Raw genomic sequence first — 17,218 nt, forward strand, 5'->3', positions numbered from 1 at the left:
CCAAGGTGTGCCCGAGTTTACCTCCCCTTCTTCATTCTCTCTGTGGCCAGGAAGGAGGCCGTCATTTGCATATCCAGCCCCAGTACATAAATCTACCAATAAGGCACAGACTCCAAAAGCTTTATAGAATTTTTTTATATAAAACAAAATGGCCCTAGCCCAGCGGCAGGAAGAATAGATTTGAAACACGAGTATGTACATCAATGGTAGAAGGCACAGCGAGTCCGTCTGGGATGAGGAGTGGGTTGGGGGGTGGGGGGCAGCAGGTTACACAGGTCTCAGCTGAAGCCACGGGGGCAGAAATAAAGTGCGTAGGTCCTGGGGCCCCCCGTGGCCCAGAAGCAGCAGCCAACAGCCCCCTTCTTCCCGCCTGTGGCAGGGTTCAGCTGAGCGTGACACGGAGGTAGGAGGTGGGCACATAGCCCTCACCTCCCTGTTTCCGCCTGACCCGGGTCCAGCCATCGCCTTTGTCCTCCTCCATGAGACTGAGGTCTTCACCCTCGGCCATGGAGATGGTGCCCTCGCTGGACCCTGTCATGGGAGGGGCAGTGGGCTCAGATCTGCTTCAGGTGAAGGTAAACACAATCTAGCCAAAAACACCGCCCACCCCCTAAGCAGCTGATGGGACCCACAAGCTGTCCTCACCTTCAAAGTGGTATATGGCCACACAGTGACCTATGGGGGATGCCGGCTCCTCAAAATCCTCGTCAAACTCCGTGTAGATGGGGGCATCCTGACCCTCCTCGGAGAGGGGCTCTTCAGAGCTGGTTGGGGAGAACAAAGCAGGTCAGGACAGGCCTCCCAGGTCCTGGGGCCAGACCCACTCTGGCCTCCACTCACCTCTCCTTGTCATCCTGCGGTCCGCTATTGGTGCTGCTGCTGTCTGGAGGGGCACTGGCTGGGGGCTCTGGAGGCCGGGGGTGGCGGCCCAGGCTGTCCCCCCGGTTGCTCAGGACCCGGCTCTCGGCTTCCACCAGCCAAGCCTGAGAGGAGGGAGTCACAGTCAGTTCCAGGGCAGGGCTCCGGGGTCAGCCCGCTCTGGGCCTGGAGGTTTCCTGAGATCACCCATGCACACCCAAGGCTGTGATGAGAAACAGCTGGGGCACCACCCCCACCCAACACCTCCCTGTTCCCCCCCCCAGGAAGTGACTCAGCTAGGCCCGCTGGCCCCCACCCCTCCCCAGGGTCTTCCCTGACCTCATACTTCTGCACTTCCAATTTCAGCCGTTCGATGTTGTTCAGGGTTTCCGTGATCCGGGGCTCCAAGCTGGCAGGGTCCCCCATCTGGGGTGTCTTCTCATACACATCCTTCATTTTCTTCAGGGCTTCTCTAGGATGACATAGACACAGATCAGAAAGAACAGTCCCATATGACTTAACAAGCAGAAAAAAAAAAAAAAATGTTTCAAGGAGCCAACAGCAAGACAAGACAGTGGTTAAATCACAAACGCTGGTGCTTCACTGCCTGGGTTCGAATCCCAGTCTGGGCATTTCCTTGTCTGTGAGTGTGGGTGAAGTTACGGGACCTCTCAGTACGCAAATCTGGAAAATGGGGATAATGATGCATATATCTCATGTAAGTGGCTGCAAAGATTAGAATGGTGCCTTTATTTATTCAGATACACATTGACTACCTACTGCATACCAGTCACTGTTCCAGCCATCAGAATATAGCCCTACACAAGACCATCAGGATTCTGCCCTGGCTCACAGTCTCAGGAATTCACTTGGGAATGCCAGTGAATCTACGTAAAGAATTTGAAATAGTGTATGGCACGCAGTAAACACTCTATAAATGTTCGGTATTATTATCATTAGTCCCTGATCCCTGTCTCCTCCAAGACTATAGATACAGGCAGTAGTAGTAACAAGCATAGACCTTGGAATATGTCAAACTTGGGTTCAACTTCTTTCCAGTCCTAATACCACATCCAGGCCATGGGAAAACAAGCAGAGAGGTGGGACCGCTAGAATTCAAGGCCAGCCTGTCTTGACTCCAAAGCATGCTACCTTCACCCCTACATCATAAAGACTCGGGGCGCCTGGGTGGCTCAGTCGGTTAAGCATCTGCCTTCAGCTCAGGTCATGATCCCGGGGTCCTGGGATCGAGTCCCATGTCGGTGGCTCAGCAGGGAGCCTGCTTCTCCCTCCCCCTTCTGCCCCTCCACACGTTGTGCTCTCTCTCTCAGATAAATAAACAAAATCTTTAAAATAAATAAAGAAATAAAAATAAAGACTCAGGAACTACAAGGTTCCGAATGGAACTTTACACCAATAAAAGCTTCGTACAATAAAAGTTTTATACAAGAGGTTCTATGCAAAAAGGCAAGAGAGAACTGGGCTGCCCGTCCCCAAGTGGCAAACGTCATTCCTATTATTTAAGAGGAGTGGGAAGAGGATCTTGTTGCTTGGAAGAAGTGAGTACAGATTTTCTTTTTTTCAGTCTGGCAGATTTTTTTATTGTTAATATTTTAAGTGTTTGAGTTATTAAGCAGATAACCATGGGTGGGTTTTTTTTTTTCTTTTAGCCAATATGGTAGTAAATGAGACTAATAGATGTTTTTATATTGAACCATCTTTGCATTACTGGGATAACACCCAATCGTTCATAACTTGTCTTTTAAAAAGTTATGTTTTTATTATGGTAAAATACACATTAACATGAAAGTTCCCACTTGAACCATATCTAGGTGTACAGTTCCGTGGCATCAAGTACAGCCACACTGTTGTGCAACCATCCCCATCACATGGAACATTATTTTTAAAATACATCACTGGATTTGTCTGGCTAGGAATCTGCATCCAAGATCCTAGTGAAGTAAAATGAGCCCAGAATTTGAATTTCTCGAGTTCTCGCTAACAGATACGGAAATTGATTCCACCAAGCCTCCTAAATGAGCTGGCAGCTTCCACTTTTTCTGTTTGCTGCAATAACTTGTGTAAGAGGCGAAGTAACTGTTTCCTTCTAAGTGTGGTAGGAATCACCTGTAAAACCACGAGTGCCTGGGGCTTGTTCGGGAGAGCTCAGAGTACCATTTCAGTATAGTTCATTTATCCTTTTATTTTTGTTTCTTGCCTGCCTGCCCCCAATCTTACCTCTGGTCGACCTCCTTCTGTAGCTCACGATTCCGTTCTTCCAGCTGCTGTTGAAGTCGTTTTCTCTGCTGCTCTGGGGGCAAGTGGCTGAAATCCTCCGTCACCACTGTCTGCAAGGTGGGAAGACTGAGTTTGGGATCAGGGATACTCAGCTTCCAGGCTCTAAGACACTGCGAAGACACACCAAGTCCACCTTCCTCCCCACCCAATGTTCTTGGGGGGCAAGGCCATGCACAGAGCAAAGCAGGTCCGGGTCTGGAAACCGGAGGAGGGGGCCCAGCTGGCGGCAGGAAGCGAGCCCAGGGTCCCGCCACCCAGCCGCTGGGCAGGCTGGGGCTGCCCCCTCCTCCCCCGGAGGCCTCACTTACCCCACGGCTGCCTCGAAGGCTGCGGAAGGATGCTAGCCGCGGTTTGACTGACTTACTGATCTCACTCAGTATGGCCAAGGGGTCGAGGCCGGAGCGGGGGGATGGGGGTCCATTAGGCAATGGTGAGGGCAGGGGGCCCCCCAGGGAGGAGAGGGGTGGGGGGCGTGGCTACCGGCGGGGCAGGGGAGGGGGTGGGTCAGGAGGGGTGGGAGGATGTAGAGAACAAGGATGGATGGACGGACGGACGGAATAAAGAAAAAAGAAAAAACAAAATGGAGAAAAGAAAAGAAAAAAAAACAAACGGTAAGAAAACCACAACTCAAGATGCACAATCACATACAGAAAATGCATGCAAAGAGCAACACAAAAATCTGGGAGGTGGTGGGGAGGGCATTAGACTGTGAGCCAGAAGGCCAGACCCCTCCCTACCCCCGTATGTCACCTCTCCCTTGAATTCTATATCCAGTACCTAGCATGGGGCCTGGGGGAAGGGGAGGGGGGCAGGGAGGCCCAGGGTTCTGTCCACCCAGGTTTCTGGGCTCACAGTCTAGAAGGTACAGGGAGATGCATTCAGGGAATCAAGATCTCAGACAGGTATATGGCCACAGAGGTCAGAGGCAAGCAGAGGGAAAGGTAGAAGGCATGAAGTATCAAAAGGGTCACAGGTGGGGTTGAAGCTGGGGAGTCCCGTGTACAAAGTGAAGAGAGGTATCAAATTATATGTCAAGAGGGATCAAAAGTATGTAACGGGGTCATGAGATATAAACCTGGGGGGGGTGTCTAAGGTATAAAACAGGGGCGTCCAGCTATGTGCTTGACAATAAACCAAAAATCCCAAGAAAAAACAGCCTGAGGGTCGGGGGCCCAAGGACCCATTGGCAGGATGGACTCCAGGGGAGTCCTCAGGGCGAGTATCTTAAGCCCTCATCCAGCCCTGAATCCCAGAAGCAGGTCTTCTCCCAGCATCCCAAGAAGCAGCAGACAGACACCACAGGCCCCCTCCCTGCACCCCCCTCAGCCTTGGGGGACTCCCAGGCCAATAGCCGGGCCGCCTCCCTTCCCTCCAGCCCGGGCCAACAGCCAAGAGGAAAATTCCTGCCCAGGACTCAGCGTCCCGGCGGCTGGGGCTGACTCAGTGGGGGCCCCCCTGTCCCCACTCACACTCCCCCTCCCAAGGGCTCCGGCCCCCACCTTGTTCTTCTTGCCGAAGGGCCAGCGCTTGGCACGGCTACGGCCTGGGCCTCGGAGCTCAGGCCGTCCATCGGAGGGGGTGCCCAGGCTGCTGTCTGAGGGCACGCGGTTCATGGGCTGGCTGAAGTCTTCGAATTCCACGTCACCAGGGCGGGCAAAGCCTGACTTGTGCAGCTCGATTAGGACCTGGGAATCCTGCGAGGAGGGGCGGGGGGTGGTGGGTGGGGAGTAGTCAGGGACAAGACTAGGGCCTGGGGTCATCCAACCGCCCGCCTGTCAGCCCACTCGCCCAGGACCCCACACGCACGTTCTTGGCATCTACGGCATCTGCAGCCACCTTCATGCCCTCCAGACACTTCGCGATGATGGGCACCACTTGTAGCTCGGCCTCCGACAGGAGCCCATACCCGGCTCCCAGGTGGGTAGCCCGCCGCTCATCCATGTCCTGCAGCTTCTGCAGAGACAGGACAGGGGCGCTAATGGGGACCAGGAGCGGTGATTCAGGCCGCAAACATGACGGGGCTCCACACTGGCCCCCGCCCTGAGAGCCCAGTCTGGTGGGGAAAACACAGCATCGAACAGAGACTTCCAGCCCAGGGTGGCCAGAGAGACATGGGATAGGGGAGATTTGAGAGGGGAGTCTGAGGAAGCTCCCGCCTTGCCTAGGGAGTCAGGAAAGGCTTCTCAAAGGAGGTGACAATGAAGCCAGGGCTTTGAACAGACACCACACCCAGCACAGGTACTGCCTGTCCCAGGGTGGAGTGGAGTGAAGAGGCTAAAGCAGAAGAGGGGAAATTCGAGGCCTTTCAGAGGGGTTGTTAGAGCTGGGGCTTAGAAGAATGAATAGGAGTTTCCGAAGAAAAGAAAGACATCCCTGGCAGAAAAACACAGTTCGAGTAAAGACAGAGCTCACTGTTGTTTCCAATTCCCTTTCGATTTAGAGATCGGGACATTGCCGCTAAGGTTTTGACAGATGTGTAAGAGTCGGTTAATTTTGTGGGTCTTTCAGGAGCGGGCACTCACATCAAATATCTGGGGCATCTGGGAAAAATAGAAGTGGGACTGGTCTCGGTTGAAGCGCTGTAGTTGGGCTGCATACTCATTTTTGCTTTCTTCTGCCATGTGACTTCGAAGGTGGGCTTGTTGCTTGGCCTGAGGAACATCGAGGCAGGGGTCGCTGCCAGGTTCTGGCTCCATCCCCGCCGGACCTCCAAGCCCATCCCAGAGCCCACAGGTACCTTCTCCACGTCAGCCTTCGTGGCATTGATATCCTGATCGAGTCGCTCAGCGGTCTGGGCTGCCTTTTCAGCCTCCCGGCAGTCCCGCTCAAACTTACGCTTACTCTACCAGGGACAGAGCCAGAAGGAGGTAGGAGGTGAGAAGGCAAGGTTTCAGAGACTGGGGGGACATCACCCAGCAAGTGGGGTGGGGGGTGCAACGGGCATGCTGGAAACCCATGGGAGGGGCTCCAGGCCAGACAACACAGGCAGCTGCATGAAGCAGCTACCGTCAGCCTGCTCCTCAGGGCCAGAGCCACCCTTCCCCGCGCCCACAGACTCACATTCTCCAGCTGTTTGAAGCTACTTTCCAGCTGCTGCTGAGCCCGGCGGCCTTCCTGAAAGTGCTGTTCAAACCGAAATGGTTAGGCTCCCCTGAGTTGAGGTAGTGGTCCCCGGGCAGATCCAGAGCAGGGATCACTCACCATCTTTCTCTCCTGTTTCATCTCCTGCGAGTACTTGGCCAGCTCGAGACACACACGGACGCCAAGGTTCTCGGCCACCAGCTCTCGCTGGCCCGCAAAGTCATTCACCTCCTGGAGAATCTGCACAAAGGACTGCTGCTGGCTGAACCTGCGGCAAGATGGGCAGGGGCAGCGAGCCAGGGTCAGGTACCCACCCCCCCACTCCCCAGGAGCCCCAGGACCCACCTCCACATGGGAAAGGGAAAGCCCCAACACATTCCTCCTGGAAGCAACCACAAATCCTGGTCCATATCCCTTACCCCAAACCCTTCAGGGGGATGCATTTCAGAACTCAGAATTTTTCAGGTCTAGAAAGGGGACATAATGCTTATACCATCTTTTATGCATCACCCCAGTGGGGTCAGGGGCAGCATCCTGTAATCAAACACTGTAAGTATTTTTGCAGTGAGAGGTATTAATAGTCACACAAAGTGGGATAAAAACCAAGGACGTGATGAAATTAAGTCAGGTCAGGTCAGAGACCGCTGCCAAACTACCAAAACAATCTTTTGATTTCTAGAGCTTTTTGGATTCTGGAACTGGGGGCCTGGAATGAAGCGCAATCCTCCTGTGACACTTACTATGGGCTAGACACTGCTTCAATGCATTATCTCAGTTAATCTTCAAAGGAGCCCTACATGGTCATCGTCATCGTCATCATCCCGTTTCATAGGTGAAGAAAACAGGCATAAAAACTTAAGTCAATTACCCAGAGTCACTTGTTTAGTAACTGCTGGAGCCTCCCTCACCTTAGGAGAGGCAAATGGAAAACTCGTCAATTGCCCAAAGTCGTGGGGCTGGAAAATAGTGGATTTAGGATTCCAGCACAGGTGATCAGGATCCTGCATCCATGCTCATCCCTCTAGGTGGGAACTGAAGCAAGAGGTGAGGGACTTGCTTAGGTAGTCTAGCTGCGGCAGAGGAAGTGAGACCAACACCCCTGGCCCCCCAAATCTAGCATGGCAATCCCTCTCCATCCTTACTTGGATTCTGGGTCATCTTTGGCAGGTCTCTTGGGCAGGTATTTTTTCACCAGGCTCCTAACGGAGAGAGGCAGAAAGGCTGAGCCCCCAGCCCTCCAACAGCTTCCCCAAGCCCCAGGCGGATCCATCCTAGGGTCTCACCTCAGCTGCTTTGCATAAGCCTGCTCCACCTCGGTCCGCTCTTTCACGAACTTCACGTATTTGTCCAACAGGTCCAGCCCCCACTGCGTGTGCCGCTCGAGCACCTCAAACTGATCCTGGAAGCGGGTGGAGGATTCGAGATCACGACGTTGGGACCCCACGGGCCGGAGGACCAGGCGCAGGAGAAGCTTCAAGGCTCAGAGCGAGCAGAAGGTGTGGCTTCCCGGCCCCGCCCCGCGCGGCGCGGGGGGAGGCAGGAAACCGGCGGGAACCCCCTCCCCTTCCCGGGAAGGGCCAGGGAACAGGGGCGGGGCCCCAGCCGGACCACTGGGTCCCCGTCTCCAGACCGCCAAGAGGGGTGTGGAATGGGGCAGAGCCACTCCCCCCTGCTCCGGCTCCCCTGATCCCCCCTCCCAAGATTCCGGAAAATCCGGCCGGCCCGGCGTGAGTCAGGACCAGAGGGGCAGGGTTAGCCGCAGTTTGGGGGGCCCCAGAATGTCCAGGAGACAGGCACCATGTTCCCCGGGTCGCCATGCTTCCTGGGGTCCCCCCCAATATGTGACTCAGTTTCCCCCACTAACTCCACTGCACCTCCAAAAGAAATTCCAGAGTTGCGGGGGAAGGAATCTAGTTACCCCGCTGCACCCAGAAACCCAGGGATGCCACCGCCCCCATAAAAAGGAGGGGTCAGAGGTCCCGACTAGGATATGGGGAAATTTCTGGGGCTTCCAGAGCAGAGGTTAGAGGCTGCCTAGGGCCGGCCCCTCCCAGTGCCTGGGGCGAGATGGGGGAGGGGGCTGAGCCTCGCAGCCCCTCCCCCCCCAGAGCGTCCCAAGCCCCTAGGTGTTGATTGGAGGCGCCGAAAGGGCGGTCAGAACTTCTAGGTCCCACGTGGGGTTGAAAGTGGCCAGAGGGTCCCCTCCCCCGCCCGAGCCGGACAGGCGGGCGGCGGGCAGGGACCCAGGGGCCGTAAGATAAGCCGCCCGCCCAGCCAGGGTTCTCAAAATAGGTGACCTCGCCCGGCCGCCCCGGCCTGGTCCCAGGACTTCTGCCCTCCTCACTCTGAACCCCATGCTCAGTTTCCCTAGTCAGCTCCTGCAAGGTCGCCCTTCGCCCTGGGCGTCCTGAAACGCCCTGGGAAAACTCCGAAAGAAGGCGAAAAGCGGGGACTCCAGGGGTCTCCGAAGGGGGAAAGCGCCGAGCCCCCGCTAAGGTCTTGCAGAAGCAAAGGGGGAGGGGGTCTGGACTCCAGAAAGGGAGGAACTTGGGGCCAGGCCTATCGAACTCACCCACAGCTCGGTGCCCCAATCCATGCTGCTCCCGCCGAAGCCGCCGCCGCCGCCGCCGCGCCCGGTCCCCGCCGCCCGCCGCCGGGAGACTCAGCTTGGAGCGGCGCGCCCGACCCCGCCCGCCAGGGCCCCGCCCACTCCAGGCTCGGCCACGCCCCCGCAGGCCCAGCCACGCCCCCATCTGCGCGGAGGCCCAGAACAGCGCCCTAAAGGCGGGACCCCCCAGGAGGCGGGGCGCAACGGACGCCCCGCCCCCTCTTAAAGGAAAGTTGCCGCCAGCCGCCACTGGACCGACGCCTTAAAGGACCCCCACCCATTTTCCAAATCCCCCGGGCCCTTCTTCACCCCATCCTCCCCAACCCTACCCCGCCCGGGACTGTTCTTACTTTTCTCTTTTCCTTCAAACATTCTTTAAAGGGACAAGACATTAAAACCCCAACCCGAGAGGTCCTTCCCCCCACCCCGTCGCTGGGAGAACCTGAGGTCACCCCGCTCTTGCGGGCCGGCCCGGCTCCAGACATCTATGCTGGGCCCACTAATGGTCAGGTTCCCTCCGGCCACAGGGCGGATGGGAGGACTTCGATCCTGCCCAGAACGCGCCTCTGCCAAGGCCCGGTCCATTAGCACCCCCACCGCTTCCTGCCTTACCCCCCTCCCGAAGTCTGCGCCGGGAAACTGAGGACGGGCCGTCCTTGGGGCACCGGGCCCAGGTCTTTCCTCGGCCCTCAACCAGTTCGCGCTTCCACCTGCCCATTTTCCAGTCGCATGAATTTAGACCCAATCAGGGTTCACGGTCTGTAGACCCTGGTTCCGACTCCACCTCTCCCCAGACACTCGGGCCCTGGGGCTTGGAAGTCTGTCACCTCCCTCACAAAAGTCTGTTCACACTTCATTAATCTCTTTAAGGCACTGAGATGAAAGGGGAGAGAACCCTCCAGCTCCCACCCTCATCCTCTCCTGCCTTTGGTCCTTAGTGTCTATGGAGGTGACAGACGTCCCAGAGCCCCCAGGCACAAGTTAGGCTCTAAGCCTCCGGGCTCCCAGTACACAAACTAATACACATACTGGGGAGCCCAGGAGGATAGCCCCAGGAGCCCATACTGGGACAGATGGCTCTGTGGGGACCTGGCCCCACCTGCTGGTGGCTTCTGAGCTAGAAAACCTCAAGTTGCAAAGTGAGCTGTGCTCCAGGGCTTGGGCGACCAGATGAGTCAGGGGCTCAGCATGGGTTCTGACCTCAGTGGCTTAGCCTGGTATTAAGAGTCTCAACACTGGCCTCAAACTCAAATTGGAATTTGGACTCGCTCCAGGTCGGCACCACATTTGGGATGAGATCTCAGACTGGGGTCAGAAGTTTAGCGGAGGGGTCAGCAAACCACTAGGAGGTCTTGGACTCAAACTAGGGTCCAGAGGTCAGGCCTAGTTTGGGGTCAGGGCTCAGTCCAGGTGGGGGGCTCAACCGGAGATTAAGGCCCAGGCTCAGCGTAGGTCGAGGGTCAGAAGGGAGTGGGGGGAAGTCTGGATTTCAGGCTGATGTCCGGGCTCAGTTGCAGGTAAGGACTCAGCCTGGGGTTGGTGTTCAGCCCGTCGACAAGTCCAGCCTGGGATCTTTGGATGGGCTACTAGCTGCCTCACTCTAGGATAAAGCAGGCTCCGCCTAACGCTGGAATTCAGCCCGGGGTCATAGGTCATCCTAGGGTCAAGATTTAGCCTGGGGCTAGGTTTCGGCCTTTCGTGGATCAGGAAAATTAGAACAGGGCAGGCCTCAGCAGATGTGCGTGTTTACCAAAAGCCTGTGCTCTGGCTGGGAGCCACATCCCCAGGGTAAAAAGAGGAAGTCCGTCCTTGGGGATATTGGGAAATGTAGTTTATTGAATGCCCTGTAGCGCCGTCTGGTCTCACTGCATTCTGGGTAATGTAGTCCTGGACCGATTTCAGTTGGGCGTGGGTGAAGGAATTCCGCTTCAAGGGCGGGATATCAGATCCATCAGAATTGGTTAGATGGACGGTTTATCAAATTACATCAGTACAATCGTTCTAGTGATTGGTGAGAGTGGAGGCGGGTTAAGCAGTATCAGCAGCCCATTCGGAGCTGGTGATGTCCATTTGGTGTCGTGAGGGGGAGTGGTGCGGCTTTTCGAGGAAACGGTCGCTGATTGGCTGGGAGGGCTTGACATGCCAGAGGGTCGGCCCCCTTCGTGCTGCGATTGGCTCACCCTTAGGCGGGTGGGTGCGTCAGAGGCGGTGTCTGGGGAGGTGGCGGCTCCAGAGATGGCAGTGAGCGAGAGGAGGGGGCTCGCCCGTCGGAGCCCCGCGGAGTGGGGGCTGCGGCTACTGCTGCTCCTGCTCTTGGGCGGCTGCTCGGGGCGCATCCACCGGCTGGCGCTGACGGTGAGTCCCGTCGCGCGGCGGAGCGGGGCGGGGAGCGCAGTTTCGCTTCCTAGGAAGCCTCTGGTGTGGAGTGGTCTCGTCCTACCTCCCCCTCTTCCTACGCGGGATGGAGCCGTCCGCCGCCCCCCGTTTCCAGGCCCCGAGTGGTCTCGTCCGAGGAGTCCCCCTCAGACCTCGCGTGGAGTTGCCTGGCCGACCACGCTAGGGTTGTGCCCGGCCCCCCGGGGGTGGGACCTCACCTCCAGGGACTACCCACCCTCCTTAATCCTCTAAATTCTTGGGATCGCTCTGCGCTGGGGCCCTTGGCGCCTCCCAGGGGAGTCCCTGGGTTTTCTAGAATGGGGTCCTCTGGGCACTCACTGGGATCTTGGAATCTACAAAGTGTCTGGGAGGTCGGGGCTCGGCACGCCAAGATAAATAACTCTGCTCTTGGGGTGGTGCTCACCCGGTGCGGAGACTTCCAGGTGCCCCAGGCTTTCTCTTCCTGGACTCTCAGAACAGTGGCTGGAGGAGCTGGGGCTCCCTGTTCCTACCCCGCGCCAGAGCCGTGGGGCTGAGTTGGTGGGAAGAAGTCTGAGCTGCCTCTGCTTCCTTGGTCTCCGGCAGGGGGAGAAGCGAGCAGACATCCCCCTGAACAGCTTCGGCTTCTACGCCAACGGCTCCCTGGAGGTGGACCTGAGCCTCCTGCGACTGGGCCTCCAGGACACAGAAGAGAAGGCCCCGCTGGTGAGGGGCTTTGAGGACTTTGCTGGAGGAGGGCGAGGTGCACAAGTTTCCCAAACCCTCCTCCAGTCCCCAGTTCGTAGCTCCGCCTCTCATCCATGTGATCTTGGGCAAGTCCATTGGCCTTTCTGAGCCTCCGTTTCCTCATCTGTAACATGGGAATAATAAAATCTCGTGCAATATGTGCTGGGCCCTGAGCTGGGGTTGGTGGAGGAAGGGCACACCAATGCACAAGCTATCCCCAGTTCCTGCAGTCAGAATAAGTAGCTAGCATTTTTTTAATGCCCACTGAGTCCCAGGTACCTGGCAGAGCAGTTTCCATGGGTCTGTTCTCTCAGAGCCACCTCTCAGGGATGCTGTGAAAACGTTACACCTGTAACATTTTAATTGAGTGAAAACAGGGTGGGCTAGGTCCAGAGGACCAGCGAGGGTCTCCCCTCCGCCCCCCACCCCGGAGAAGCGACATCGAAGTTGAGCTGCACGGGATGGTTAGGAGTTAAGAGTATGAGGGGGCAGGGGCAGGACAGGTTGTTGGAATTCCATGAGTGAATGTGGGACTTAGCACACAGTAAGGGTTCAGTCAATTTGAGGTCACATTTCTCTTGCTACTAAGAGAGGTGGCTTGGGGAGGTCCCTATGCAATTCCTCATTTCTTCCCCTTTTCTTTCCACCTGCCAGGTGGGGTTCAGTCTGACTCGGGCTCGATCTGGCAGCACTCGATCCTACTCAGTGAGTGGAGGAGGAGGTGGGGGAGGGGGTGAGGAAGGCCCCTTCATTCTTTCACAGGGAGGGGAGCAAGAAGTGACCCTCCCTTGCAAGGTAGATGGGGAGGAGGCAGGGTGGGGCCAGGCTAGTGGGAGGCGGTAACCAAGGCACCCTCCTACCCACTCCCTAGACCCAGGACCCCCACGACTGTCCTCTGCGGAAAAATAGTAGCAATCTCCTGGTTCTCTTCCTCATCAACACCAAGGATCTGCGGTAAGTTGATGGACCAGAGGCTCTATCATTCATCTTTTCCTGGGTGTGATACCCCCATAAGCAAGCTATCAGGTGGAATGAGAAGCCAGCTGGAAAGAACCTCATGCTCTTAGGAGGAAAACCACTTGCTTTTTAATTTTGCCTCCCAGCCTTGTGACTATGGGAAGGAGGGAGCGGGGGGGGGGAGGGCCTAGGGAGTGTTGGGGTCTCAGGGCAGAATTCACAGACACAGAGGAGTGTTGTGAGAATTGATAGGCACCGTTCATACGTGTTGAACGCTTCCTATGTGGCGGGGAGCGTCCTGCGAGCTTTTACAGGTGTTAATTCATCGACTCTTTATACTGATAACATCCCTATTCTAAAGGAGGAAACTGAGGCCCAAGAACCAGAGTCCAACAATACTGTGTAGCCTGTCTGTAGATACATTTTCATGTTAAATAATGCACTTACGTGGAATGAGTAAGTCAGTGTCAGGGGAAGGGACAGTCACCGGTGCGGGCAGCGCCCAGATGCGGCAGCCGTCTTGATGGCTGGTGGCCGGTGCTGGAACTGTGTGATCACTGACTCAGCCTGACACCGGCCCTCAGAAAGGAGATCCTGAGGGCCCAAGGGACCATTGAGTTCCTCTGCACACGTTGTGTGCATGACCCAAGCCTTCAGCCTCCTGGCCTCACCCTTGAAGCCCCCACCCTCACCCCAGGGTCCAGGTGCGGAAGTATGGGGAACAGAAGAAGCTGTTCATCTCTCCTGGGCTCCTCCCTGAAGTGCCCTCCGAACCAGGGCCCCCGAAGCCAGAGCTCACAGTCACCCCTAAAGTGAACAGTGGTGAGTCAGGCTGGCTGTGTGAGCAGGGAGGGTGGATGGCCAGGGCTGCGCGGATGCCCCCCCCCCCCGCCCAGTTTTCTGCTGTCCTTCTGTCCATCCATCCCTAAACTCATTCACTTGCCCCCTATAGGGACCACCACTGCGCTTGACAAGGCCAAGTCAAAACCCACAGTGTTTCAGGGGGACCAGCAGGTTCGAGGAAGCCAGGGCAGGAGGGAGGAAGGTCTGTTCCTCTTCGGGCCGGGGGGCATATGGAGCCCCAGGCCTGGGGCCACCTACATCACACACTCTGTTCCCTCAGGGCCTCAGTGGGAAGGACAAGGAACTGGTCCTGGGTCTCGGGCATCTCAACAATTCCTACAACTTCAGTGTGAGTATCTGTGAGTGCCCGCGGCCCCACCTCCCCCCAGAGTGGGGACCCCCAGGCTGAGGCCCCCCCGTCTCCCCCTGTCTGCCCCCACCACCCAGTTCCACGTGGTGATCGGCTCTCGGGCCGAGGAAGGCCAGTACAACCTCAACTTCCACAACTGCTACAACTCAAAGCCGGGCCAGGAGCAGCCGTTCGACATCACGGTGAGCAGAGGCGGGCTGGCTACACCACATCCTCCCTGGGGCCGTGCTGTGGGACAAAAGCTGATGTGCCCATCTGGGAGGTGGGAAGACTGAGGCACAGAGAAGGAGAGCTTGAGAATGGGAGGGCGAGATGCACCCTCACAGCTCTGCACGTCCAGAGCTAGCATGAAATCCCCACCACCCACCCTGCCCCCTCCCCAGGTCATGATCCGGGAGAGGAACCCCGAGGGCTTCCTGTCGGCGGCGGAAATCCCCCTCTTCAAGCTGTACATGGTCATGTCTGCCTGCTTCCTGGCCGCTGGCATCTTCTGGGTGTCTGTTCTCTGCAAGAACATGTAATGCCTTGGTCCCTGGGGGGTCCCCCCACCTCCCCTCATCATCGCTCTCCCATCCCTGCCCCTGACCGATGCCCCCCACCCCCTTCTGTCCCTGACCCCCCTGCCAGGTACAACGTCTTCAAGATACACTGGCTCATGGCAGTCCTGGCTTTCACCAAGAGCATCTCCCTCCTTTTCCACAGTGTGAGAGCCTTGGGACAGGAGCAGAAGGGGGCGGGGCTGGGGTCTCTGGGTCCAGGAAGAAGCCCGTGGAGCCCACTCCCCAAATCTCTGCGGACCCTGGGCTTGGGAGTTCATGTGTCCCAACTGTCCCCATATCCAGCCATTTTTATCACCATGGCCCCCAACTGTCCACCCAACTCAGCTGTCTGCCTGTCCTGTCCATCTGTGACGCTCTGCCCTTCAGTCTGACTGTCCGTTGGCCCAGCTCCGACTCTCCCGCTGACTGATGGTCCCCTCCTCTGTCACGGCCACAACTGCCCATTTCTGGGTCCACCTGCCAACCCGATCATAACTGTCGGTTCTGTCAACTTTGTGGCCACCATGCCCACAGTGACTGTCCATGTTCCTGAACCACCACCATCCTCCCACTTGTACCACCGTCCACCCACACGTCCGCCTGTCTGTCTGACTGTCCATCTATCCATCCACCTCCAGATCAACTACTACTTCATCAACAGCCAGGGCCACCCCATCGAAGGCCTCGCTGTCATGCATTACATCACACACCTGTGAGTGCCCTTCTCTGTGGCAGGTGGGGGGCAGGCTGGGGAGGGCCGGGCACCACCCCCCCTCACCACCCACACCCTCCCCAGGCTGAAGGGCGCTCTCCTCTTCATCACCATCGCCTTGATCGGCTCTGGCTGGGCCTTCGTCAAGTACATCCTGTCAGACAAGGAGAAGAAGATCTTTGGGATCGTGATTCCACTGCAGGTACACCTGGGGCCCCGGGTGGGCAGGCACGCATGCAGCCTTGGGGGCGCACCTACCCACCCCACACCGCCCCCTCCCCCCCCGCCCCGCAGGTCCTGGCCAACGTGGCCTACATTGTCATCGAGTCCCGTGAGGAAGGTGCCAGTGACTACGTGCTCTGGAAGGAGATCCTCTTCCTGGTGGATCTCATCTGCTGCGGCGCCATCCTCTTCCCTGTGGTCTGGTGAGGATCCCGCCCCCGCCCCCGCCCCCTGCCCCTTGCAGACGTGGCAGGAGGCTGTGTTGACAGCCGTCCGGGTCCCCTGTCCCGTTCCAGGTCCATCCGGCATCTCCAGGACGCATCTGGCACGGATGGAAAGGGTGAGGCCCTGGTCCCAGGACCTGCTGTGCCCCCGGCCCCTGTCCCGCTTCCAGGCCCCTCTTTATGATCCCTGGATGTCCCTTCCCTCCCCACCGGCTGCCCCTCCTACGTGTCCTCTGAACGGGCCCCTCCAGACTTCCTGCCCCTTGGACACTGCCCAGAACGTCCCTCCTCCATACTTGTCCCCTTCCCCTCCGTCGTCTGTGCACACCTCTCAGTGGCAGTGAACCTGGCCAAGCTGAAGCTGTTTCGGCATTACTACATCATGGTAAGAGCCCTGTTCTCACTCAGGGAAGTACTTGGGGCTGTTTTGTTTTTGTTTTTTGCTGGGGGGGAGGGTACAACCAGCCCATTGGCGTACCCATTCTAATTCCTCCTCCTGCCATCACTCTGAGCCCCAACACTCGGCCCTCTCCCTGTGTCCTGGCAGGTCATCTGTTACGTCTACTTCACGCGGATAATCGCCATCCTGCTGCGGGCAGCCATGCCCTTCCAGTGGCAATGGCTGTACCAGGTGAAGACCGAGACCATGGCAGGAGGGGGGCCAGACAGTGCCGGGCAGTGGGGGGCAGGTGGGTGGGCCAGACAGTGGCTGGGGGGGGGTGGCGGGGGCTATCCCTGACACTCCCACTCCCCTTGCCCCCCAGCTCTTGGTGGAGGGCTCCACCCTGGCCTTCTTTGTGCTCACTGGCTACAAGTTCCAGCCGGCAGGCAACAACCCTTACCTGCAGCTGCCCCAGGAGGACAAGGAGGACACGCAGATGGAGCAAATGTGAGCCCCCCCGCTGCCACCCCGGCCCACAGGGGTGGGTGGGGGAGTGGGGAGTGTGGTGACTCTGGAGGCAGAGTGGGCAGGGCCAGGGTTCTGGCGATGGAGTGGGTGGGGCGTGGGGGGGGGGAGGTGGGCAAGCAGCTCTAGGGGTGGATTTGATGGGCACTAGGCAGGCGGGGCCTCGTGCCCCTCAACTCCTGGACCACCTCTTTGCTGTTTGCCTCTAGAATGACCGATTCTGGGTTCCAGGAAGGCCTGTCCAAAGTCAACAAAACAGCCAGTGGGCGGGAGCTTTTGTGATCATCCCCTGTGTCTGGAACCGTCCTCCTTCCCCCACCTCCCGCCTCCGCCCTCCACACACACTCCTCACTCTCCAGCTCCTCTCCCAAAGCACGTGTGGCAGGGGGAGGAGGGCGCTGGGGTGCATGCAGCACCCAGCTCTCTGGGACCTGAGGTCCAGGAGCCCATTCAGAAGAGGGCCCCCTTCTTCTCCCCAAGCATTGGGCAGCCCTGTC

General features: G+C 57.7%; 2 protein-coding genes across 7 annotated transcripts; one reads left to right on the plus strand and one right to left on the minus strand.

Moving 5' to 3' along the window:
- Positions 1–120: 120 nt before the first annotated feature.
- Positions 121–8,940, minus strand: TRIP10 (thyroid hormone receptor interactor 10). 4 transcript variants are annotated; one of them, XM_036066110.2, is made up of 15 exons: positions 8,810–8,940; positions 7,521–7,636; positions 7,380–7,436; positions 6,358–6,505; positions 6,217–6,279; positions 5,894–5,998; positions 5,679–5,807; positions 4,963–5,109; positions 4,656–4,850; positions 3,465–3,632; positions 3,097–3,206; positions 1,198–1,330; positions 841–983; positions 646–764; positions 121–531 (listed from the first exon to the last, which is right to left on the minus strand). In XM_036066110.2, the coding sequence occupies exons 1-15, from the start codon at positions 8,831–8,833 to the stop codon at positions 383–385; spliced, it is 1,806 nt and encodes a 601-aa protein (XP_035922003.1). In that variant the 5' UTR covers positions 8,834–8,940; the 3' UTR covers positions 121–382. The 4 variants fall into 4 exon arrangements, with proteins under 4 accessions (XP_035922003.1, XP_035922004.1, XP_077912821.1 ...); XM_036066111.2 differs by lacking the exon at positions 3,465–3,632; XM_078056695.1 differs by lacking the exon at positions 3,465–3,632 and having other exon boundaries at positions 3,097–3,266.
- A 1,742-nt stretch (positions 8,941–10,682) lies between these two features.
- GPR108 (G protein-coupled receptor 108) lies at positions 10,683–17,142 on the plus strand. 3 transcript variants are annotated; one of them, XM_036066105.2, is made up of 18 exons: positions 11,001–11,200; positions 11,807–11,926; positions 12,602–12,652; positions 12,819–12,901; positions 13,602–13,726; positions 13,857–13,918; positions 14,028–14,096; positions 14,195–14,299; positions 14,501–14,634; positions 14,745–14,820; positions 15,295–15,368; positions 15,453–15,570; positions 15,663–15,793; positions 15,887–15,930; positions 16,066–16,199; positions 16,362–16,445; positions 16,579–16,703; positions 16,931–17,142. In XM_036066105.2, exons 1-18 carry the CDS (start codon positions 11,081–11,083, stop codon positions 17,001–17,003), a joined length of 1,728 nt encoding a protein of 575 aa, XP_035921998.1. In that variant the 5' UTR covers positions 11,001–11,080; the 3' UTR covers positions 17,004–17,142. The 3 variants fall into 3 exon arrangements, with proteins under 3 accessions (XP_035922000.2, XP_035921998.1, XP_035922001.1); XM_036066108.2 differs by having other exon boundaries at positions 11,019–11,200; positions 16,150–16,199; XM_036066107.2 differs by lacking the exon at positions 14,745–14,820 and having other exon boundaries at positions 10,683–11,200; positions 13,857–13,949.
- The last annotated feature ends 76 nt before the right edge of the window (positions 17,143–17,218 follow it).

This window comes from Halichoerus grypus, chromosome 1, assembly GCF_964656455.1.
Source record: "Halichoerus grypus chromosome 1, mHalGry1.hap1.1, whole genome shotgun sequence".
NCBI lineage: Eukaryota > Metazoa > Chordata > Mammalia > Carnivora > Phocidae > Halichoerus > Halichoerus grypus.

Excerpts from the sequence above, each read along its gene's own strand:
- GPR108 (XM_036066107.2), top strand. The coding sequence starts at position 10,985 with ATGCCAGAGGGTCGGCCCCCTTCGTGCTGCGATTGGCTCACCCTTAGG. Across the intron at positions 16,446-16,578 it reads AGTGGCAATGGCTGTACCAG|CTCTTGGTGGAGGGCTCCAC; the intron begins GTGAAGACCGAG and ends CTTGCCCCCCAG. Across the intron at positions 16,704-16,930 it reads GACACGCAGATGGAGCAAAT|AATGACCGATTCTGGGTTCC; the intron begins GTGAGCCCCCCC and ends GTTTGCCTCTAG.
- TRIP10 (XM_036066110.2), bottom strand. The coding sequence starts at position 8,833 with ATGGATTGGGGCACCGAGCTGTGG. Across the intron at positions 765-840 it reads CCGCAGGATGACAAGGAGAG|CTCTGAAGAGCCCCTCTCCG; the intron begins GTGAGTGGAGGC and ends CTCCCCAACCAG. Across the intron at positions 532-645 it reads GGCCATATACCACTTTGAAG|GGTCCAGCGAGGGCACCATC; the intron begins GTGAGGACAGCT and ends CTCCCATGACAG.